We start from the raw sequence: 26,496 nt of genomic DNA on the forward strand, positions 1-26,496 counted from the left end.
TGGATGAGTTACAGGAATCTCCATCTGGAGTCAGCGAGAAACTAAATATCATGTTTTATATCAGAGAAATGTCAGAAAAGACAATCACTATAAGCAAAATATTATCAATTCAGAAACTAAATACACTGATCTGTTACATATCTGCGTATCATCCTCCTGTACCCCAAGTGTTATCATCATCCTGTACCCCGAGTGTTATCATCCTGTACCCCGAGTGTTATCATCCTGTACCCCAAGTGTTATCATCCTGTACCCCGAGTGTTATCATCCTGTACCCCGAGTGTCATCATCCTGTACCCCAAGTGTCATCATCCTGTACCCCAAGTGTCATCATCCTGTACCCCAAGTGTCATCATCCTGTACCCCGAGTGTCATCATCCTCTACCCCGAGTGTCATCATCCTGTACCCCGAGTGTCATCATCCTGTACCCCAAGTGTCATCATCCTGTACCCCAAGTGTCATCATCCTGTACCCCGAGTGTCATCATCCTGTACCCCGAGTGTCATCATCCTGTACCCCAAGTGTCATCATCCTGTACCCCGAGTGTCATCATCCTGTACCCCAAGTGTCATCATCCTGTACCCCAAGTGTCATCATCCTGTACCCCAAGTGTCATCATCCTGTACCCCAAGTGTTATCATCATCCTGTACCCCAAGTGTTATCATCATCCTGTACCCCAAGTGTTATCATCATCCTGTACCCCGAGTGTTATCATCCTGTACCCCAAGTGTCATCATCCTGAACCCCAAGTGTCATCATCCTGTACCCCAAGTGTCATCATCCTGTACCCCAAGTGTCATCATCCTGTACCCCAAGTGTTATCATCCTGTACCCCGAGTGTTATTATCCTGTACCCCAAGTGTTATCATCCTGTACCCCAAGTGTTATCATCCTGTACCCCAAGTGTTATCATCCTGTACCCCGAGTGTTATCATCCGGTACCCCAAGTGTTATCATCCTGTACCCCAAGTGTCACTATCCTGTACCCCAAGTGTTATCATCCTGTACCCCAAGTGTCACTATCCTGTACCCCAAGTGTCATCATCCTGTACCCCAAGTGTTATCATCCTGTACCCCAAGTGTTATCATCCTGTACCCCAAGTGTTATCATCCTGTACCCCAAGTGTTATCATCCTGTACCCCAAGTGTTATCATCCTGTACCCCGAGTGTCATCGTCCTGTACCCCAAGTGTTATCATCCTGTACCCCAAGTGTTATCATCCTGTACCCCAAGTGTTATCATCCTGTACCCCAAGTGTCATCATCCTGTACCCCAAGTGTCATCGTCCTGTACCCCAAGTGTTATTATCCTGTACCCCGAGTGTTATCATCCTGTACCCCGAGTGTTATCATCCTGTACCCCGAGTGTTATCATCCTGTACCCTAAAGTATTATCATCCTGTACCCCAAGTGTCACTATCCTGTACCCCAAGTGTCATCATCCTGTACCCCGAGTGTTATTATCCTGTACCCCGAGTGTTATCATCCTGTACCCCAAGTGTCACTATCCTGTACCCCAAGTGTTATCATCCTGTACCCCGAGTGTCACTATCCTGTACCCCAAGTGTCATCATCCTGTACCCCGAGTGTTATTATCCTGTACCCCGAGTGTTATCATCCTGTACCCCGAGTGTCATCCTCCTGTACCCCAAGTGTTATCATCCTGTACCCCAAGTGTTATCATCCTGTACCCCAAGTGTTATCATCCTGTACCCCGAGTGTTATCATCCTGTACCCCAAGTGTTATCATCCTGTACCCCAAGTGTCATCGTGTCCTAAAAATAGCTTTTACATTTGAGGCCATAACAATCAGTTTCCTCTAATTATCTGCACATTCCCGCATAGTTAAGCCTCATTAGCTCAGCCCCTGTAGAACCTTTCATATATTTTCACCCATCACCTCTGTCACCCCTGAGACCTTCTCCTAATAAAGAGAATTTCCCCAACATTTTCCGGCCTTGCTTCTCAATCACATCTTATCTAATTAGATTTGTGGCCTCTGAACCTTTATCTAGAACACTGGGACGTACACTGTGCACCATATGACGGCACCGGCTGCGGCGAGGGGTTAATATTTCCTCCGTCATGTAGCATTAGACCCATCCGTCTGCTGCTGAATCCCAAACCAGACGAACATTTCGGCTTTTAGCAGCTTCTCCCGTGGTTTGTCATATACTAGAGATTGTCTGTCCCTCTTGAGACGCGGTGCGGAGCAGTGAGCGCCGCGAGCAGAACATTGCGCCGTATCCAGATTTAATTATTGGGAGATAAGTTTTAATTACCAGATCTCCAGCCTTAAATACCGCCACACGGATTCTGCCTGTTCAGCACTGTCCGCTCTAGGGATCGGTATTGTGTCCCCCCAGAGCAGCGGATAAAGAAATTCAGGCGGCGGATAAGACAATAGGACGGAAAAAGAAGCTTTTTACTCTTAACATTCCGTCATTTTTGTAGGCGTGATTTAAATTTGTTTATTTTTGCCAAATTTAGGCAAATTTTCAAGCTGTTTTTTTTTTTACTTTCAATAGGAAGGTTAAAAAATGTTGAAGTTTTTTACGCAATTTCACGCAGTTCCAGTGCACAGAAATTTTCCTGGTTAAGTAGTGCAGTGTTTTCCAAAGAGTGTGCCTCCAGCTGTTGCAAAACTACAACTCCCAGCATGCCCGGACAGCCGTTGGCTGTCCGGGCATGCTGGGAGTTGTAGTTTTGAAACAGCTGGAGGCACTCTGTTTGGAAAACACTGTAGTGGTGGCTCAGTACTACAATTCCCAGGTATGTAATGGTTTCCCTCAGCTCTACATCACAGTCCTCCCCAGCAGCCTATTCCCTACTATTAGAACGTCTGCCAGTTCCCCAACCAGATCTGCTGCAGAACATCTCATTTCACAGCAAACTATCACACAATCAGTGAAATTGCAGCACCTGCTGTATACATTTCCTGTCTGCTCCTCTGCCTGTAGCATTGCTCATCACAAGGCAGCAGGCTGTAACCACACCTTATTCTCCCCTAAAAGAGGATGAAGTCGGGGAGCTTGAGAACATCACACTGATAATAAGAGGACTATACAACTTCCTGTCAGGAGAGAGGGAGGAGTCGGGCAGCTGGAGACAACACCACACAGATAATAATAGGACTATACAACTTCCTGTCAGGAGAGAGGGAGGAGTTGAGTAGCTGAAGACAACACTTCACTGATAATAAAAGGGCTATACAACTTCCTGTCAGGAGAGAGGGAGGAGTTGAGTAGCTAAAGACAACACTTCACTGATAATAAAAGGGCTATACAACTTCCTGTCAGGAGAGAGGGAGGAGTTGAGTAGCTAAAGACAACACTTCACTGATAATAAAAGGGCCATACAACTTCCTGTCAGGAGAGAGGGAGGAGTCTGGAAGCTGAAAACAACACCACACTAATAATGAGAGGACTATACAACTTCCTGTCAGGAGAGAGTGAGGAGTCGGGTAGATGGAGACGACACCTCACTGATAATAAGAGGACTATACAACTTCCTGTCAGGAGAGAGGGAGGAGTCTGGTAGATGGAGACGACACCTCACTGATAATAAGAGGACTATACAACTTCCTGTCAGGAGAGAGGGAGGAGTCTGGTAGATGGAGACGACACCTCACTGATAATAAGAGGACTATACAACTTCCTGTCAGGAGAGAGGGAGGAGTCGGGTAGATGGAGACGACACCTCACTGATAATAAGAGGACTATACAACTTCCTGTCAGGAGAGAGGGAGGAGTCTGGTAGCTGAAGACAACACCACACTGACAATGAGAGGACTATACAACTTCCTGTCATGCAAAAACATGCTGAGGCCAGTACAATATGTCATAACACTATATTAATAAGTTATATGTCTTGGGGCGATAGTCATATTTAAATACAAGTCCAGGTAGATGAATGGTCGGCACTGTAGTATACGACAGGTGATCGCGGACAATTAAATTAGTGATAGAAAAAAGGTCCCGGCACTCAAATGTGGATGAATCAACTTCTTAGTATTTTATTAATGGCATACAAGTAAGCGCAGCACGCGTTCCGGCTTCTGCCTTTGTCAACTGCCAGATTTGAGTGCCGGGACCTTTTTTCTATATTTAAATACAATACCGCACTACCCCTTTAATGGTGCCCATACACATGAACATTGGCCAAACACACTGATTTGGAACTAACCTGCTGAGTATGGGGGTCTCCCGCCTCCTCGCGGACGGTTGGGGAAAGACGGATCGGAATGTTAGATGTCATTGCCTGATCCTTCGATCTAACAGGAGATAAGACACCACTATAGGTAGATTAGATCCAGTATTTAGCGCAGATCATATATATTCCCGTCCTACAGATCAGGGACAAGAAAGCTTCAACTTTGTCCACATTTTTTTTTTTTTGCAAAATTTTTTGGGCACATTTATAGTGGAACAAAACTTCTAATTGAAAAATGATGTTATCCAATTGAGGGATAGAAATGTAAATGTTATAAGAATTCTTCCTTGTCTCCCCGTTTCCCACAGACCATCTCCTCGTCCAAGAAGATTCCCCAGAAATGCTCCAGGCGTCTCAGAACAAACGTCGTCTCTCTTCGCTCTCGGACAGCAAGTTGGAGAGAAGTTTCTCTGAGGAGCGCGGGGAGAAGTTGACCAGTGAAGGCCCAAAGCCTTGTGTCTACACCATCTCCGGAGAGAGGCCCATGTTATCCGACCACGAGAGCGACAGCATGGAGCTGGTGGTGATGAAGACCCCGCAGGATGACAGGCACCATCACCATCACTCCCATCATCACCATCACCACCCCCTGCAAAACTCAGGCAGCGCACACAACATCACAAGGCCTTGTAAAAGTTGGTCAGGAAGCCGACAGAACTCCAAAGAGTGCCCGAATTGTTCCAGACTTACTGTGTCGGCGCAGCACTCGTTCGATCTAGAACAGCACCAATCCAACGAGTCGGGCTGGCGCAAGAAAAAGCTGGAACGGATGTACAGCGTCGATAAAGTATCTGGTGAGTGGCGGCACTATGGCTACACAATTCTGCCCGATGTCTTCATTTTGGGATCTACTCATTGAGACCCTTCTAACAGATATAGGGGCAGATTTATCAAAACCTGTGCAAAGGAAAAGTTGCCCAGTTGCCCATAGCTACCAATCAGATCGCTTCTTTCATTTTGCAGAGGCCTTGTTAAAGGGGTTATCCAGGAACAAAACTTTTTTTTATATCTCAACTGGCTCCAGAAAGTTAAACAGATTTGTAAATTACTTCTATTAAAAAATCTTAATCCTTTCAGTACTTATGAGCTTCTGAAGTTAAGGTTGTTCTTTTCTGTCTAAGTCCTCTCTGATGACATGTGTCTCGGGAACCGCCCAGTTTGGAAGAGGTTTGCTATGGGGATTTGCTTCTAAACTGGATGGTTCCCGAGACACGTGTCATCAGAGAGCACTTAGACAGAAAAGAACAACCTTAACTTTAGAAGCTCATAAGTACTGAAAGGATTAAGATTTTTTAATAGAAGTAATTTACAAATCTGTTTAACTTTCTGGAGCTAGTTGATGTGTGTATATATATATATATATATATATATATATATATATATATATATATATATATATAAGTTTTTTCCTGGATAACCCCTTTAAAAATGAAAGAAGCGATCTGATTGGTTGCTATGGGCAACTCAGCAACTTTTCCTCTGGGCGGGTTTTGATAAATCTCCCCCCATAGGCCGTACAAAGTGTCCTACAACTGGGATCGGAGTGATTGGCTGTAATCTGTAGCAATAAGTGTTCTATTTCCCTGCAGCGCCACCACAGGAGAAAGGAAGTAGTACACGGTGCCCATTGAAATGAATGGACAGGACAGGACAGGTCCTCCAGAGCAATAAATGAGTAGGAGGATCTGGACAGAGGACCCCTTAAACTTTTTTTTTTTTTTTTTGTAAATCAACTGGTGCCAGAAAGTTAAACAGATTTGTAAATTACAGTACTTCTACGAAAAAATCTCAATCCTTCCAGTACTTATTAGCTGCTGAATACTACAGAGGAAATTATTTTCTTTTTGGAACACAGAGCTCTCTGCTGACATCACGAGCACAGTGCTCTCTGCTGACATCTCTGTCCATTTTAAGAACTGTCCAGAGTAGGAGAAAATCCCCATAGAAAACATATGCTGCTCTGGACAGTTCCTAAAATGGGCAGAGATGTCAGCAGAGAGCACTGTGCTCGTGATGTCGACAGAGAGCTCTGTGTTCCAAAAAGAAAATAATTTCCTCTGTAGTATTCAGCAGCTATTAAGTACTGGAAGGATTAAGATTTTTTAATAGATGCAATTTGCAAATCTGTTTAACTTTCTGGCACCAGTTGATAAAAAAAAAAAAAAATAAAAAAGTTTTAAAGGGGTATTCCAGCTCTAAAATTGTATCCCCTATCTACTGTGGAGTCTGGAGAACAGAAGTTGGAGAACAGAACCCACAAATCTCCCTGCTGAAAGAGACGGTGGGTCGACAAAAATGTATTGTCTATGGAGATACCCTTTAACAGTGGTCTCAAAAATGTAGACCCCCAGCTGTTGCAAAACTACAACTCCCAGCATGCCCGGACAGCCCTTGGCTGTCCGGGCATGCTGGGAGTTGTAGTTTTGCAGCATCTGGAGGTCCATAGTTTGGAGACCACTGCCTTAGAAGAAGATCACTGGGGTATCGTAGGAACTCCCATAGACAATGAAAGGAGCGTGTGCCGACCCACCGCTCCGATCAGCTGGAAGAGTCAGGGCACCGTTCTAGAGATCAGTGATCGGACACCCCACGCTCAGACACTTTCCCCCTGTTCTGTGGATAGGTGATATGTTTTTAGGGTCGGAGTGTGTGTATAGGGACAACCCCTAAATCCGTGTAATGAAAAGATATTGGATTGGGTGGTTCATGCCTTTGTGCTCCCTACCTGTGCACCCCTCTATAGCGGCAGGGTTACCTATGATACTGCACAGACACAATGATACTGGGTGGCCTTAAATTTAAAGGGGGATTCCAGGATTTTATTTTATTTGACTATGCTACAGGGGCTGTAAACTTAGTTTGGTTCATAATATAGTGTCTGTACCTGTGTTTGATGGCTGGTCTCCCAAACTTTGCCCTGGGTGTTCATTTTTAGCAGCATGCAAAATTAGTATTGTCTCAGGCCTTCCCAAGGTTTCATTGCGGCCTGGGACAATGCATTACTAGTCAGGTGTTGAAAGGGAGCGTGTCTGTGCTTTAATGGGTGGAACGTGAATGTACACAGTGCTGTAATTTTAATACACCACTGCCACCTAGTGGCCACTGAGCACAAATTCATATTTTAACTAATGAAATAAAAGTTACGTTTTATTTTTTTGGGAGTCTTTAGTCAGGGTTATCCCTGGGGGGGGGTTACTTCCCCATGGAATTTAGTGATCCATTAATGGGTGGAGCGACCGCTGGGCGGGAAAGAGATCATTCTCCATAGGGCTGCAGGGAATTGTAGTTTCAAGCACAGCATGGAAGGAAGCCTAGCTGTGCTGCAATGGGTGGGGTGGTTAATGTGTGGGAGGGAGATAAGCCACCTCCCACCTAAAAACAAGGGATCCTGGGGATTGTAGTTGGAGGGAGGGCACGGAAACAGGAAATAGCAAGTTCACACAAACAAGCCCGCAGCGTGATGGGGGACACAGGACACGGCCATTTACCACCAACACAAGCACAGATCCTTAGTAACCATGACAGGTTTTTAGTAAAGTCCCTTTATGTTGGAGAACCCCTTTAATGTCTAATCTTATTTTTTTTTTTTTCTTTCCCCCATTGGACAGATGATGTTCCTATCCGGACCTGGTTCCCCAAGGAGAATCTTTTTACCTTTCAGACCGCCACCACAACTATGCAAGCGTGAGTAACGCCCCATTAAGTCTCCGGTTCATTATATAACCATCCCCATCTGTCGTACTTTTCCGTAAGATATGGGGGAGGGGGAGGGACAAAAGTTTATTGTGACTTGTAAACTAATGTCTCTGACGGCTGTGAGCACAGAACCATGTTCACTCCTCGGACGACTCACGTAAATTCGCTTTGACTCCGTGAGGTTTTGCCGTCGGCCGCTGTCAGGCGCTGCGGGCATTTTCTGAGATACACCTGTGTCTGGACCAGTGAGCTGACACAGAGAGTTAATTCATGTGGTGATCTATGGATACTGACAGAATGAGACTAACCTGGTCCTGTAGATAAAGTGGCCCTGTCAGCAGCCCCCGCGCGCCCCAGCGGTACCTGACAAGGATTGAAGTCCCCAGGTTCTACAGCGCTATCTTTTGGAACAGTCAGCAAATGGCGCTTTTCTCTCATTACGCCAATAAACTGCTAGAAAAATGGAACATATCCTCGGGGAGGAAGAAGTTCTAATATTTCTGCAAGTGAAGGATAGAAATACCAATATATAGGCTATAAAAATCTATACATCCCCATGTATTACTGCATTATAGTAGTATATATGACGCCAATATATTTTCCGATATTTTATGGGGTTATCCGACACATCGCGCCATGACCATAACCATTCTATGACTGATATGAATGACATAACTTAATGTGACTTTCTCTCTTCCCCCCCCCCTCCCCTTGGTGGGATCAGTATCTCGTAAGTATATCAATGCACTGCACCATGTGTGTCTTGTGAGTACATATAGACGTAGCCGCGCATCCATCCGTGTAGCCGCTATGTGCATGCACCGTTGGTTTATCATGGAACTGCATGCTGTGTTTGTAGTGATCCATGTCTCATGTGGATGGACGTTCCTGATAGATAATAAGTTACAACAGAATTCACTTGGGTTTAATGAAGACGTCTACTGCAAAAGTATTATAGTAGTTATATTCTTGTACTGTATATAGGAGCAGTATTATAGTAGTTATATTCTTGTATATAGGGGGCAGTATTATAGTAGTTATATTCTTGTATATAGGAGCAGTATTATAGTAGTTATATTCCTGTATATAGGAGGCAGTAATATAGTAGTTATATTCTTGTATATAGGAGCAGTATTATAGTAGTTATATTCCTGTATATAGGAGGCAGTATTATAGTAGTTATATTCTTGTATATAGGGGCAGTATTATAGTAGTTATATTCTTGTATATAGGAGCAGTATTATAGTAGTTATATTCTTGTATATAGGAGGCCGTATTATAGTAGTTATATTCTTGTATATAGGGGCAGTATTATAGTAGTTATATTCTTGTATATAGGAGGCAGTATTATAGTAGATATATTCTTGTATATAGGAGGCAGTATTATAGTAGTTATATTCTTGTATATAGGAGCAGTATTATAGTAGTTATATTCTTGTATATAGGGGGCAGTATTATAGTAGTTATATTCTTGTATATAGGAGCGGTATTATAGTAGTTATATTCTTGTATATAGGAGCAGTATTATAGTAGATATATTCTTGTATATAGGAGGCAGTATTATAGTAGTTATATTCTTGTATATAGGAGCAGTATTATAGTAGTTATATTCTTGTATATAGGAGCAGTATTATAGTAGTTATATTCTTGTATATAGGAGCAGTATTATAGTAGTTATATTCTTGTATATAGGGAGCAGTATTATAGTAGTTATATTCTTGTATATAGGGGCAGTATTATAGTAGTTATATTCTTGTATATAGGAGCAGTATTATAGTAGTTATATTCTTGTATATAGGTGCAGTATTATAGTAGTTATATTCTTGTATATAGGAGCAGTATTATTGTAGTTATATTCTTGTATATAGGAGCAGTATTATAGTAGTTATATTCTTGTATATATGAGCAGTATTATAGTAGTTATATTCTTGTATATAGGAGCAGTATTATAGTTATATTCTTGTATATAGGAGCAGTATTATAGTAGTTATATTCTTATATATAGGAGCAGTATTATTGTAGTTATATTCTTGTATATAGGAGCAGTATTATAGTAGTTATATTCTTGTATGTAGGAGCAGTATTATAGTTATATTCTTGTATATAGGAGCAGTATTATAGTAGTTATATTCTTGTATATAGGAGCAGTATTATAGTAGTTATATTCTTGTATATAGGAGCAGTATTATAGTAGTTATATTCTTGTATATAGGAGCAGTATTATAGTAGTTATATTCTTGTATATAGGAGGCAGTATTATAGTAGGTTATATTCTTATATATAGGAGCAGTATTATTGTAGTTATATTCTTGTATATAGGAGCAGTATTATAGTAGTTATATTCTTGTATGTAGGAGCAGTATTATAGTTATATTCTTGTATATAGGAGCAGTATTATAGTAGTTATATTCTTGTATATAGGAGCAGTATTATAGTAGTTATATTCTTGTATATAGGAGCAGTATTATAGTAGTTATATTCTTGTATATAGGAGCAGTATTATAGTAGTTATATTCTTGTATATAGGAGGCAGTATTATAGTAGGTTATATTCTTGTATATAGGAGCAGTATTATAGTAGTTATATTCTTGTATATAGGAGCAGTATTATAGTAGTTATAGTCTTACATAGGAGACATATGGAGCATGGTGTCTGGGGTATATACTGTAATTTTAATGGTTTTTCTAATACACAAAGCACAGTTACACACAGTGGGGCATTAATGCACAATGTACATTGTCACTATAGAGGGATATTGAGCATCTCTTGTGTATTCTTATCATTTCTATCAATGATTGGGTTGTTTGTCCTCTTGGATTTTGGTCTGGCTGTGACCCCAGGTCTATGTTGTCTTCATCTCTCCGCCTGTGTGTGGTCAGAAGCATTGCTTTTGCCTCTGTCCTGTCTGTTCCCGTGGTTTGTCACCTACCTGGACATGGTGTGCTACTGTTTTGGATTGTCAGTCTTTTAATGGGTTTAGTTACTGACATGAACCGGTTTCTCAGGGCCTTCCGGGGCTATGCCGAGAGGAAAAGACGGAAGCGAGAAAATGACTCTGCAGCTCTTATACAGAGGTAGGGTGAGCTCCTGGTGTGCATGCCTAAACCTTACAGCTCTCTGTATAGTCTTCTGTCCCTGGTTAATGCTTTGACACAATTGGAGGGAAAAGAATATTCATCCGAGATACCAAAGTGTTGCTTAAAGGGGTTATCCAGGAAAAAACTTTTTTTTATATATCAACTGGCTCAAGAAAGTTAAACAGATTTGTAAATTACTTCTATTAAAAAATCTTAATCCTTTCAGTACTTATGAGCTTCTGAAGTTAAGGTTGTTCTTTTCTGTCTAAGTCCTCTCTGATGACACGTGTCTCGGGAAACGCCCAGTTTAGAAGCAGATCCCCATAACAAACCTCTTCTAAACTGGGCGGTTCCCGAGACAGGTGTCCTCAGAGAGCACTTAGATAGAAAAGAACAACCTTAACTTCAGAAGCTCATAAGTACTGAAAGGATTAAGATTTTTTAATAGAAGTAATTTACAAATCTGTTTAACTTTCTGGAGCCAGTTGATATATATATATATATATATATATATATATATATATATATAAAAAAGTTTTTTTCCTGGATAACCCCTTTAAAGGGGTACTCTGGAGGATTTTTTTTTTTTTTAGATCAACTGGTGGTAGAAAATTTCAGTACTTGTCAGCTGCTGCATGTCCAGAAGGAAGTCATGTAGTCTCTTCTGTCAGACACTGTGTTCTCTGCTGCCACCTCTGTCTGTGTCAGGAACTGTTCTGGACAATTACTGACCTGGACAGAGGTGGCAGCAGAGAGCACTGTGGTCAGACTGGAAAGAACTACACAACTTCCTGTGGAGCATACAGCAGCTGATAAGTACTGGAAGGATAAAATTTTTTATATAGAAGTAATTTACAAATCTGTATAACTTTAGATCACCAATCTTTTTGAATTTTTTTCTCCACCAGAGTACCCCTTTAAGTACGACCATTACTGCATTACTGAGAACAAGACTTGCTTATATAGCACCAACATATTCCACAGCGCTTTACAATTATAAATATAGATTTATTCAGACTATAGACCAGTGGCCTTCAACCTGCGGACCTCCAGATGTTGCAAAACTACAACTCCCAGCATGCCCGGACAGCCGTTGGCTGTCCGGGCATGCTGGGAGTTGTAGTTTTGCAACATCTGGAGGTCCGCAGGTTGAAGGCCACTGCTATAGACTGTGGCATGATCACCTGATGGAACAGACAGATATTCATCATAAAAGTGATATTTGGGACATAGTGATGTGGATTTCGGGAAGATTTCTCATTGGGTAGCCGGGATGCTGACTGACCCCATTGTGTAAAGCTAATCCACATGCAAAATCTATGACAAATAAAGTCCCTCGGCATACCCTCGTGAATAAGAGATGTATTTTGGCATTGCAGAAGATAGCCAAGTGCAGCACTCATATAGACAGTGGATGGAGTGGCTGCTGAGTATATGCACTACCACCTACTAAAAGGGGTACTCCGGAGGAAAAAAACATTTCAAATCAAATGGCGCCAGAAAGTTAAACAGATTTGTAAATTACTTCTATTTAAAAATCTTAATCCTTCCAGTACTTATCAGCTGCTGTATGCTCCACAGGAAGCAGGAGAAGGAGAGGTTTGCTTCTGCTCTGGACAGTTCCCGACATGGACAGAGGTGGCAGCAGAGAACCATGTAGTCAAACTGGAAAGAACTATACAACTACCAGTTGATTGAAAAAAATTTTCTCCTCTGAAGTTCCCCTTTAAGAGTTGACCCCCCCCCCAACACAAACAAACAAACAAACAACCCCACAGTGCCCCCAACAGCCCCCCCCCCCCCCCCACACACACCCTCTGGTAGCACCTTTGTCATCTGGTGCACGGCGCGAACTTCGCACCGTGCCTGATGACTGGCGATGCAGGGACCGGAGGATCGTGACGCCCCGCCCCGCCCCCTTAATCCTTTGGATAGGGGATAAAATGTCTTGGGGCGGAGTACCCCTTTACGCATTAGGCCATGTTCACACGTCGGAATTTCCGTGCTGGATTATGCATTGGATTCCGACACAGAGATTCCACTGCAGCAGAGTTCCCCTTGATTTCAATGAGATTCTGCTGTTTTGTGCACACAGCGGAATTTCCGTGCCAGATTTTTCCATTTTCCGTGTCCGCACAAAGAATGAACACGTTCATAGCAGTTTTTCTCAGAAAGACTGAGCAGAATTTTTTTTTAGGTCGTACCAAATGAAGGGAGAGATGCTCTTTGAAGAGATGCACTATACCAGTGCTGCCCTCTGCTGGAGGAGGCCATTATATAGCACTGATTATAATATCCTAGTGCTGCCATCTGCTGGAGGAGGCCATTATATAGTACTGATTATAATATCCTAGTGCTGCCATCTGCTGGAGGAGGCCATTATATAGAACTAATTATAATATCCCAGTGCTGCCATCTGCTGGAGGAGGCCATTATATAGAACTAATTATAATATCCCAGTGCTGCCATCTGCTGGAGGAGGCCATTATATATAACTAATTATAATATCCCAGTGCTGCCATCTGCTGGAGGAGGCCATTATATAGTGCTGATTATAATATCCTAGTGCTGCCATCTGCTGGGGGAGGCCATTATATAGTACTGATTATAATATCCCAGTGCTGCCATCCATTATATAGTACAGATTATAATATCCTAGTGCTGCCATCCATTATATAGTACTAATTATAATATCCTAGTGCTGCCATCCATTATATAGTACTAATTATAATATCCCAGTGCTGCCATCTGCTGGAGGAGGCCATTATATAGTACTGATTATAATATCCTAGTGCTGCCATCTGTGCAGGAGGTCATTATATAGTACTGATTATAATATCCCAGTGCTGCCATCTGCTGGAGGAGGCCATTATATAGTACTGATTATAATATCCTAGTGCTGCCATCTGTGCAGGAGGTCATTATATAGTACTGATTATAATATCCTAGTGCTGCCATCTGCTGGAGGAGGCCATTATATAGTACTGATTATAATATCCTAGTGCTGCCATCTGCTGGAGGAGGCCATTATATAGTACTAATTATAATATCCTAGTGCTGCCATCTGCTGGAGGAGGCCATTATATAGTACTGATTATAATATCACAGTGCTGCCATCTGCTGGAGGAGGCCATTATATAGTACTAATTATAATATCCTAGTGCTGCCATCTGTGCAGGAGGTCATTATATAGTACTGATTATAATATCCTAGTGCTGCCATCTGCTGGAGGAGGCCATTATATAGTACTGATTATAATATCACAGTGCTGCCATCTGCTGGAGGAGGCCATTATATAGTACTGATTATAATATCCTAGTGCTGCCATCTGTGCAGGAGGTCATTATATAGTACTGATTATAATATCCTAGTGCTGCCATCTGCTGGAGGAGGCCATTATATAGTACTAATTATAATATCCTAGTGCTGCCATCCATTATATAGTACTAATTATAACGTACCATATAAATCATGGCATAAATGCTCTTTATTCTATACGTTATAGAACGGTTCTAGTTACTAATAGTCACTAATTGGTGAATATGGAACTAAATCATTGTTTTCCAACCTGTGGCTCGCCAGCTGGTGTAAAACTACAACTCCCAGCCTTCGGCTCTCGGGGCATGATGGGAGTTGTAGTTTTGCAAGTGTTACATTATATCTACTAAAATAGGTTTGAAATTCAGATTAAAATAGCATTTTCCCTTTAATACCAATAAGAGAATGGGTTCATCTTCTTGTCATCCCTTCTCAGTGTTTTTCAAAGGGAGTGATCAAGTGGAAAAATCTCCCGGGATAATGTAATAATGTAAATTCATTTATGACACCCACAGAGGAGCGAAGCCCTAATCACAGAGACGACAAGATGGCAGCTGCTTAATGCGCCATTCCTGGGTGACAAGGCGTCATGTCGCTGCTCCGCAATAGAGAGAAATAACATGATACTTGCAGAGCAGAACTAACATGCTGAATTTGATATGTTGGAGACATGGATGACAGTGGGCGTCACTCCATGATGGCACTTTAGTTGCAGTGTATTAGGTTTAGCTCCTGAAATAAAATAAATAAAAAATAAATAATAATAATATTAATAATAATAAGAAGAATGATGATGATGATGATGATGTTGATGATAATAATAACAAGAAAAAAAGAAGAAAATTATGAATAATAATTAATAATAAATAACATAATTGTTATAACATAAATGTTGTTATTTTTTTAGTATGTTGTCTTTCATTATTATGATTATAATAACAAAATAATAATAATACATTATTATTATTATTATTTAATTTTTTATTGATGATGATAATGATAATGGATATAATTATTATCATCCTCAATAATAATAATTATTACAATAATGAATAAAAAAAGAAGAAAATGATAAATAATAATAATTAATAATAAATAAATAACATAATGGTTATTATAATATACATTTTATGTTATTATTTTTTTAGCATGTTGTCTTTCATTATTATGATTATAATAATAACAAAATAATAATACATTATTATTATTATTATTTTATTTTTTATTGATGATGATAATGATGATGGATATAATTATTATCATCCTCAATAATAATAATTATTACAATAATGAATAAAAAAAGAAGAAAATGATAAATAATAATAATAAATAATAAATAAATAACATAATGGTTATTATAATATACATTTTATGTTATTATTTTTTAGCATTTTGTCTTTCATTATTATGATTGTAATGATAACAAAATAATAATACATTATTATTATTTTATTATTTTTTTATTGATGATGATGATAGTGATGATGGATATAATTATTATCATCCTCAATAATAATAATTATTACAATAATGAATAAAAATTTGAAGAAAAAGATAAATAATAAAAAAATAATAAACCTAATGATGATGATGATAATAATAAGTATTTATATATTTTATTTATTATAATTTTTTTATATTTATCTTTTTCTTCAATCTCTTATTATTTTTATTATATTAAAAAAATATTTTATTATTATTATATTTATTAATATTATTATTATTTTTTTAATTATCATCAACATCATCAACAACAACAATAAAAAGATATAGAATAAATCCATTCTATTTTAGGTGCTTAAGTCAATGTCTACTACTGTCGCCACCAAATGGCTGGACAGTGCAGAGCTGGAAATTAAAGGGGTCATCCAGAACTACTTTCTTCCAAAAACAGCGCCACGCCTGTCCTCAGGTTGTATGTGGTACTGCAGCTTAGTTCCATTGAAGTGAATGGAGCACAGTTGTAATACCACACACATCCTGAGGACAGGTGTGGTGCTGTTTTTTGGAAGAAGCCAGTTCTGTTTGTTCTATTCCTAGATAACCCCTTTACTAGGGTAGCCATTGAAAACTGCTCGGACTAATAAGGGAGAATACATTCTAGCCATCGCAATGGGAACCTCTGGTGCTCAGTATTTACCCTTTAATAACTGAGAGGCCAGATGATACATTTTGCCCTTCTGTACTTTTTATCTAAATATACATGGCTGCATTATACCATTGATTTTCAACCAGTATGCTTCCAGCTGTTGCAAAACTACAACTCCCAGCATGCCCGGACAGCCAACGGCTGTCCGGGCATGCTGGGAATTGTAGTTTTGCAACAGCTGGAGGCACACTGGCTGGGAAACACTGGATTATACAGCTGGTATATGGACCAGACATGTGCCGGACTGGACACCGCCAGACCAAAATGTATTAGGAGTCTAGTTGGCGACTATTTAAAAATGTTTATTTTTACTTTCAATGTGATTTCCTGTGTAATCTTACATATTCTTTATTGATTATATATATATATATATATATATATATATATATATATATATATATATATAAAATCCTATTTTGTATTTAAACATGTTTAGCTCATTTTCACTGTTTATGAATCTGAAATTAGAAAATAATAAAATATTATTTCACCATAAATCTCAATGATATGTTCCACCCAGTTCAGGGCCGGGAGTTTTCCTTTAAAGGGAATCTGTCTTTACTGTAAGAGCTGCAGACACCACTGGATACCTATTAGGGTATAAAAGCAAGCTGCACCTTTTTTTTTCTTCAGCCAAGTGTCTAGGAGGCGGAGCTGATGTTCTCAAGTACCACAGCCTGCCCCGCCTCCTTGCTTGAGTGACATACAGAGCCCAGTACTTCCATCAAGGAGGGGCTGGTGGAGGCGTGGCAAACTGTGGCATTTGGGCAGCTCGGCCACGCCTCCTTGACACTTGACTGGGAAAGTAAAAAGGTGATTTTAGAAGTTTAGCGACCACCATCAGCTCCAGGAAAGGCGCAGTTTGCTTTTATACTCTAATAGCTATCCGATGGTGTCTGCAGCTCTTAGCAGCAAATAGATCTGGGAGAGTGTGTGAGTGAGAGGTCTTAGTAGTATGCGAGTTAGAGGTCTCAGTAGTATGTGAGTGAGAGGTCTCAGTAGTTGATACCTTTTAATGGCTATAAAAAAGGATGATGACAAATCAAGACCACCTAGGCCTCAGGCTTGGGATAAGTCAATATACGAAGGTCACAAAGTGATATAAAGCAGAAGGATAACAGGGGGGGGAAACTTCTCCTTTGACTGTGATTAGTTTGGATGCTCCCACGAGGTCTGAATACAATTTTTGTTTATTTTTGCATATACTTATTATGGTGCAAATAACTATTATTTTATGGTCTTTAGTAAATATTTTGTTCCATTTCTCTTCTGCAGCCTGTGTGTGTTCTGTATAGCGCAGGATTCTCTGTTTTGTTCAGAGTGAAATCCATCAGAAGAGCAGCCTGACAACTCAGTCTCCAGCTCTTCTGTCTCCTCCTGAATGATCTTCTGAGCTGATGAATGATCCAAGTTGACCTATGATTTGGTCAAATCAAAATATCAAAGAGAGATAGAGAGAGAGAGAGAGGGGGGGGGGGGAGGGGGAGAGAGGGGGGGGGGAGGGGGAGAGAGGGAGGGGGAGGGGGAGAGAGGGAGAGAAAGAGAGGGAGAGAAAGAGAGAGAGAGAGATAGAGAGAGAGGGACAGAGAGAGAGGGACAGAGAGAGAGAGAGAGAGAGAGAGAGGGAGAGAGAGAGAGAGAAAGAGAGTGAGAGGGGGGGACAGAGAGAGAGAGAGGGAGAGACAGAGAAAGAGAGGGAGACAAAGAAAGAGAGGGAGGCAGAGAGAGAGTTGGACAGAGAGGGAAAGAGACCGAAAGAAAGAAAAAAGAGAAAGGTAGAGAGAGGGAGAGAAAGCGTGAGAAAGAGGGAGAAAGAGAGAGAGATAGAGAGAGAGAGAGAAAGAAAGAGAGAGAAAGAAAGGGAAAGAGAGAGAGAGATAGCAAGGAGAGTAACAGATTGAGCCGTTCTGATGGATTTCACTCTGAAGGAGACAGAGCATCCTGCACTATATGTAAAAGCTTCATAGCTGCAGAAGAAAATCGGAGCAAATTTTTAATAAAGACCTATGGGCAAAAATGTGTTTTGGACCATAATAAATGCAATAAAACAATAAAATGCCATCCCAAGCTTACTATTGGACCCATGGGACACATTCACAGGTTGTTCTAGGTCTGTACTCCCAGACTCCGCTGTCCATTGGAGATCTGAAATCTCTTTTTAATACAGATATTTTTGTGCCTGTGATGTCGTCCTCAGGGTTTAGATGATCCTTCTGCTTCTCAGATGTCTTTTGACGCCACCAGGTTGTTTGTCCCAATCTGTAGGAATGTACGTGGCGCTATTTAATAGCTGATTTATATATATTTTGGATGGAAACTGCCCCCCCCCCCCCTTGAGTTATATCAGGTGGTCATGTGGTTTCTGAAACAATAACATCTCCATTTTTTTTGTTCCGTATCATATTTTTTGATCAGCCATTAAAAAGGTACGAACGACCGAGGACTCTCTATCTTTTTTTATCTGCCGGCTCATCCAGTACAAAGATATATATTTTGCTTTATCTTCTATTGAACCAGGGAGGCGAATGTCCTAATCTGCCGGCTATAGATTTTATGAGCTTTATGTTTCTGCCTCTATGCAGGAGCTAAAAAGCGCCGCGGCCCTTCGGAACAAAAAACATCTTTATGGTCGATCTTTGTGTTTCGGAGGCGTCCTGGCGGGTTTTTTTTCCAGTCTTTAATCACGCGCCAAGATGGCAGCTTAATAAACATAACTCTCCGGCGGTATTACAGACTCATCTGATTTCCTGCTTACGTTTTGCTCTTTTCTTTTTCCCCGTAGGAATTTTCGCAAACACTTACGGATGGTGGGGAGCCGGAGGATGAAGGCTCAAAGTAAGAACCTGGACTGGATGAGAAGTTTACAATTGCTCTCGGATGGGTCTTTTCAGTGTATTTATGGATTTTCATATATTAGGAATTCCCACTTGTGCCGATAGTTCAGGTCTTCGCTTTTTTTTATGGGAATTCATTGGCGGTAACCTAGCGAGGTGAATTAAGTTAATACCATGGTTGCAAGAAAGGCTGCAACTTTATCCCCCCCTTGGTGAAACCCTTAGGTGCAGTGTTTCCCAACCAGGGTGCCTTTAGGACTCATGCTGGGAGTTGTACTTTTGCAACAGCTGGAGGCACACTGGTTGGGAAATACTGACTTAGGGTAACTTTTGCAATTTTACCACCACAAAGCTGAACGCATGGCCCTCACTGACACTTACAATCAAGATATGCCTCCAGTAGTTAGGCAGGTAATCCCCCCCCCCCTTTACTAGGTCGAAGCCCCCAGTATTTAGGTAGGGAATCCTTCTATAAAAGGTAGTAGCCTCAGTCAGTGGGTAGGTAGGAAATCTCCCTATTAGGCAGAAGCCCCTAGTAGTTAGGGAATGTTGCCTAACAGGTAGAATCCCCCGGTGGATAGGTAGGTATGGGAATGCCCCCTATAAAAGTAGAAGCCCCCAGTAGGTAGGCGGAAGCCCATAGTAGGTAGGTAGGTATGGAATCCCCCCCCCCCCTATAAGGTAGAAGCTCCCATTAGGTTGGTAGGTGGAAGCTCACAGTAGGGAGGTAGGTAGAAGCCGACATTGGATAGGTATGGATTCCACCTCTTTTAGGTTGAAGCCCCCAGTAGGTAGGTAATTCCCTCCCCCATTTGGTAGAAGTCCCCAGCAGGTAGATAGGGAACCCTCCCCTTTTAAATAGAGAAACCCCCAACGTAAGGTAGAAGCCCCCCAGTAGTTAGGCAGGTAGGGAAACCCACTTTTTTTTTTTTTTAGGTAGAAGCCCCCATTAAGTAGTTTCTTACAATTGTACAAATCCCACTCAGCTTCCTTCCTCTCCCACACTGAGACCCCTACATCCTCCGCTCTGTTAGTGGTGTAGGACCTTCTCCTGCACCCCATGCGCAGGTCATAAAGAGATAGGGGGGTAAAGAGAGGGGGTGGGTGAGCTGCTGCCAGACACCTCTGCTAGAAGCTAATTGCCTATGGTGCCAATGATTAAGCATCATGAAATGGCCAGCTCAGAATCCAATGGTCCTTAATAGGCCATTTTGTGTTATTTTGCTTTGGGATTCATTAGATGTTGGGAACAATCAATAAGGAGCTAAACGGATAATTCTGTCTCATTTTGGTCCATTAGTAATAACAGCCTTTGCTGTGTTTGGTGTTTTCTTTTTTTAGCTTATGCCGATCGTAGAGAAAGAAGCTTCAGCCGGTCCTGGAGCGACCCCACCCCAGTGAAAGCCGACTCCATTCATGACTCCAGAGAAAGTGAGTATCACCCATTAACGGTCGGATTTTGCTATTTCAACCATTATTTCTCACTAGTGGCCACAAATATTGGCTAAAATATGGCTGTATTCTTTTATGCACATTTTTATTATTATTTTATTATTGGTTTTGTTATACTTTTTTGCAGTTTTCCTTCACTTCGTCATTTTTTTTTATCTTTGCACTTGGAGGGGGCGTAGCTTAAAGAGGTTCTCCGGTGCTTACACATCTTTTTCCCTATCCAAAGGATAAGGGATAAGATGCCTGATCGCGAGAGTCCCACCGCTGGGGACCCCTGTGATCTTGCACGCGGCACCCCGTTTGTAATCAGTCCCTGGAGCGTATTCGCTCCGGGTCTGATTACAGGAGACCACCAGGCCGGCGGCATGCGACGTCACTCAATGCAAGCCTATGGGAGGGGAATAGGGGGAAGAGATGTGTAAGCACCGGAGAACCCCTTTAAAGGGGTTCTCTGCCCCTAGACATCTTATCCCCTAACCAAAGGAAAGGGGATAAGATGTCTGATCAAGGGAGTCCCGCAGCTGACACCCCTGCGATCTCTGTGCAGCACCTGGTGTTCGTTTAGAATGCTAGGTGTCATCGTTGTCACGGCCACGCCCCTCATATTGTCATGCCATGCCCCCTCAATGCAAGTCTGTGGAAGTGGGCGTGGCAGGCGTGTCTGTCCACAGGTTATGTATGTTATTACAACTCTGCTCCTTCTTCAAGTCAAACTGAGCTGCAATACCACACACAACCTGGTGTGGTGCTGTTTCTGAAAGAATGTATCTCATTTTTTTCAAATCTTAAAAGGGGTTATCCAGGAAAAATCTTTTATATATTATATATATATATATATATCTCAACTGGCTCCAGAAAGTTAAACAGATTTGTAAATTGCTTCTATTAAAAAATCTTAATCCTTTCAGTACTTATGAGCTTCTGAAGTTAAGGTTGTTCTTTTCTGTCTAAGTGCTCTCTGATGACACCTGTCTCGGGAAACGCCCAGTTTAGAAGCAAATCCCCATAGCAAACCTCTTCTAAACTGGGCGTTTGCCGAGACAGGTGTCATCAGAGAGCGCTTAGACAGAAAAGAACAACCTTAACTTCAGAAGCTCATAAGTACTGAAAGGATTAAGATTTTTTAATAGAAGTAATTTACAAATCTGTTTAACTTTCTGGAGCCAGTTGATATATATATATATATATATATATATATATATATATATATATATATATAATGTTTTTTCCTGGAATACCCCTTTAATGAAGTCGCTTCCTACCCCCCTCAGGCCATGATTTGCAGACTTCCTGCACCGCTCTGGATGAAGAATGTGAGGACCTGAACTGGGAGGTGGAAAGAGAAATGGAAGCCCTGTCCTGCGAAGGAGAAGATTTTATTCCACCCAAGATCATGGTAAGAATTGGATCTGTATATACTTAATCTGCGGCTGTAATTCAGATTTTTAGTGCATCTATATATATATCTTCGCACATAAGACTCTAGGACAGTGTTTCCAAACCAGTTGCAAAACGACAACTCCCAGTATGGCTAGATCGCCTCTAAAGAGACCTGCACCCCGCAGTTGGCATTGCAGCACCAAGACAAGTGGACACCATTTGGAAGGGAGTTGTAGTTCTGCAACAGCTGGAGACACGCTGGTTGGGAAACACTGTGCTAGGACATGGTTTGTGTGTATTTTAGCTATGTGTTTGTGGTTTTTGCTGTTGGATTTGTGATATATATCTAGTTTATTGATTTGGTGTTTTTCCCATTTGCAGCTAATATCTTCCAAAGTTCCTAAAGCAGAATACATCCCAACCATAATCCGGAGAGATGATCCCTCAATCATCCCTATTCTTTATGTAAGAGCCTGTCACGCTGTTAATGTATTGTAATGCTGTGTATCCTACATAAAACAACATACATTATGCCCACACTATACTGTGGAGTATGCTACTCTACAGATAGGAGGTGTAGTACACAGAAGGCTAAAGCCCTATCATGTCTATATGCTGAGACTTGTAGCTAACTAATAGCAGGGGAACCATTGCTTGATTATATTCCCCAAGGCAGTGTTTTCCAACCAGGGTGCCTCCAGCTGTTGCAAAACTACAACTCCCAGCATGCCCGGACTTGTAGTTTTGCAACAGCTGGAGCTTTACGGATTGGAAAACACTGCCCCAACCTGTGGCCCTGATGGGAGTTGTAATAGACCAAGTAGAGGGACATCCATGCATAGTGCGTTCTGTAAACCTAATCCTGTCCTTACTTTCTTTTGTCCCTAGGATCATGAACATGCTACATTTGATGACATCTTAGGTAGGTTTTTGGTGTTCCTTTTAATTGGATAAAAATTAACACTTTGTATGTAGCTTTATGCAGTTGATAATATATATATATATATATATATATATATATATATATATATACATACATTATTTTTTCAATACCTAATATAACAATAACTAGAATATCTGGTGGATTTTCTAAAACATTTTTCTCTTAGATTCCCTGTATTATACATTAAACCAGTGCTATCCAATCTGTGGCCCTCCAGCTGTTTCAAAACTACAACTCCCATCAGGCCAAGACAACTAAAGGAAGTCTGGCCATGGTGAGAGTTGTGGTTTTACAGTACAGCAGCTGGAGAGCCACAGGTTAAAGAGCGCTGCACGGCGTCTATCTGCGAGGCTGGTAATATCTGGTCTCCTACCCGCAGATTGTTGATATAATGTCATTCAGCTGTAATTGGATGATAAGTAAATGTGACATTTAATTTACTCCGAGTTATTAGAAAAGCAGCCGCCTATTTCCTGCTCTGAGACATGACAGAGAGGATGGCAGCCGATTATGTCAGAGAACAGACAGATACAATGTATCTACAGTATGAGGAGATCTCTGTATACAATGTATCTACAGTATGAGGAGATCTCTGTATACAATGTATCTACAGTATGAGGAGATCTCTGTATACAATGTATCTACAGTATGAGGAGATCTCTGTATACAATGTATCTACAGTATGAGCAGATCTCTGTATACAATGTATCTACAGTATGAGGAGATCTCTGTATACAATGTATCTACAGTATGAGGAGATCTCTGTATACAATGTATCTACAGTATGAGCAGATCTCTGTATACAATGTATCTACAGTATGAGCAGATCTCTGTATACAATGTATCTACAGTATGAGGAGATCTCTGTATACAATGTATCTACAGTATGAGCAGATCTCTGTATACAATGTATCTACAGTATGAGGAGATCTCTGTATACAATGTATCTACAGTATGAGGAGATCTCTGTATACAATGTATCTACAGTATGAGCAGATCTCTGTATACAATGTAACTGAGCAGATCTCTGTATACAATGTATCTACAATATGAGGAGATCTCTGTATACAATGTATCTACAGTATGAGGAGATCTCTGTATACAATGTATCTACAGTATGAGCAGATCTCTGTATACAATGTATCTACAGTATGAGGAGATCTCTGTATACAATGTATCTACAGTATGAGGAGATCTCTGTATACAATGTATCTACAGTATGAGCAGATCTCTGTATACAATGTATCTACAGTATGAGCAGATCTCTGTATACAATGTATCTACAGTATGAGCAGATCTCTGTATACAATGTATCTACAGTATGAGCAGATCTCTGTATACAATGTATCTACAGTATGAGGAGATCTCTGTATACAATGTATCTACAGTATGAGCAGATCTCTGTATACAATGTATCTACAGTATGAGCAGATCTCTGTATACAATGTATCTACAGTATGAGGAGATCTCTGTATACAATGTAACTGAGCAGATCTCTGTATACAATGTAACTGAGCAGATCTCTGTATACAATGTAACTGAGCAGATCTCTGTATACAATGTAACTACAGTATGAGGAGATCTCTGTATACAATGTATCTACAGTATGAGCAGATCTCTGTATACAATGTAACTGAGCAGATCTCTGTATACAATGTATCTACAGTATGAGCAGATCTCTGTATACAATGTAACTGAGCAGATCTCTGTATACAATGTAACTGAGCAGATCTCTGTATACAATGTATCTACAGTATGAGCAGATCTCCTTATACAATGTATCCCTGAGCAGATCTCCTTATACAATGTATCCCTGAGCAGATCTCCTTATACAATGTATATCTGAGCAGATCTCCTTATACAATGTATCTCTGAGCAGATCTCCTTATACAATGTATCCCTGAGTAGATCTCCTTATACAATGTATCTCTGAGTAGATCTCCTTATACAATGTATCTCTGAGTAGATCTCCTTATACAATGTATCTCTGAGCAGATCTCCTTATACAATGTATCTCTGAGCAGATCTCTGTATACAATGTATCTCTGAGCAGATCTCCTTATACAATGTATCTGAGCAGATCTCCTTATACAATGTATATCTGAGTAGATCTCCTTATACAATGTATCTCTGAGCAGATCTCCTTATACAATGTATCTGAGCAGATCTCCTTATACAATGTATATCTGAGTAGATCTCCTTATACAATGTATCTCTGAGCAGATCTCCATATACAATGTATCCCTGAGCAGATCTCCTTATACAATGTATCTCTGAGTAGATCTCCTTATACAATGTATCTCTGAGCAGATCTCCTTATACAATGTATCCCTGAGTAGATCTCCATATACAATGTATCTCTGAGTAGATCTCCTTATACAATGTATATCTGAGTAGATCTCCATATACAATGTATCCCTGAGCAGATCTCCATATACAATGTATCCCTGAGCAGATCTCCATATACAATGTATCCCTGAGCAGATCTCCTTATACAATGTATCTCTGAGCAGATCTCTGTATACAATGTATCTCTGAGCAGATCTCCTTATACAATGTATCTGAGCAGATCTCCTTATACAATGTATATCTGAGTAGATCTCCTTATACAATGTATCTCTGAGTAGATCTCCTTATACAATGTATATCTAAGTAGATCTCCTTATACAATGTATCTCTGAGCAGATCTCCATATACAATGTATCCCTGAGTAGATCTCCTTATACAATGTATCTCTGAGCAGATCTCCTTATACAATGTATCTCTGAGTAGATCTCCATATACAATGTAACTCTGAGCAGATCTCCTTATACAATGTATCCCTGAGCAGATCTCCATAAACAATGTATCCCTGAGTAGATCTCCATATACAATGTATCCCTGAGCAGATCTCTATATACAATGTATCCCTGAGCAGATCTCCTTATACAATGTATCTCTGAGCAGATCTCCTTATACAATGTATCTGAGCAGATCTCCTTATACAATGTATATCTGAGTAGATCTCCTTATACAATGTATCTCTGAGCAGATCTCCTTATACAATGTATATCTGAGCAGATCTCCTTATACAATGTATATCTGAGTAGATCTCCTTATAAAATGTATATCTGAGTAGATCTCCTTATACAATGTATCTCTGAGCAGATCTCCATATACAATGTATCCCTGAGCAGATCTCCTTATACAATGTATCTCTGAGCAGATCTCCTTATACAATGTATCTGTGATCAGATCTCCTTATACAATGTATCTCTGAGCAGATCTCCTTATACAATGTATCCCTGAGCAGATCTCCTTATACAATGTATCTCTGAGCAGATCTCCTTATACAATGTATCTTTTGCAATTTATGTTTACAACTTTAATTTCTTCATTTAGTCATTTATTTATTTATGTAATTTATTTATTTTATTTATTAATTTTTTTTTCA

At 40.5% G+C, this 26,496-nt stretch overlaps 1 protein-coding gene across 4 annotated transcripts in view; it reads left to right on the top strand.

Annotated features, from left to right (window-relative positions):
• The window catches only part of NSMF (NMDA receptor synaptonuclear signaling and neuronal migration factor), a 55,718-nt gene that overhangs the window by 20,615 nt on the left and 8,607 nt on the right, over window positions 1-26,496 (top strand). For 3 of the 4 annotated variants that reach the window (XM_056540344.1, XM_056540346.1, XM_056540345.1), the window contains 7 exons: window positions 4,523-5,008; window positions 7,823-7,898; window positions 19,237-19,289; window positions 20,630-20,719; window positions 22,012-22,136; window positions 22,502-22,585; window positions 23,009-23,042. In XM_056540344.1, coding sequence (XP_056396319.1) covers window positions 4,523-5,008; window positions 7,823-7,898; window positions 19,237-19,289; window positions 20,630-20,719; window positions 22,012-22,136; window positions 22,502-22,585; window positions 23,009-23,042 — 948 coding nt within the window. Of the gene's footprint in view, window positions 1-4,522; window positions 5,009-7,822; window positions 7,899-8,634; window positions 8,641-10,915; window positions 10,985-19,236; window positions 19,290-20,629; window positions 20,720-22,011; window positions 22,137-22,501; window positions 22,586-23,008; window positions 23,043-26,496 lie in introns of all 4 variants that reach the window. The other variant, XM_056540347.1, reaches the window with a different exon arrangement.

This window comes from Hyla sarda, chromosome 9 (genome assembly GCF_029499605.1).
Source record: "Hyla sarda isolate aHylSar1 chromosome 9, aHylSar1.hap1, whole genome shotgun sequence".
NCBI classification, from domain to species: domain Eukaryota; kingdom Metazoa; phylum Chordata; class Amphibia; order Anura; family Hylidae; genus Hyla; species Hyla sarda.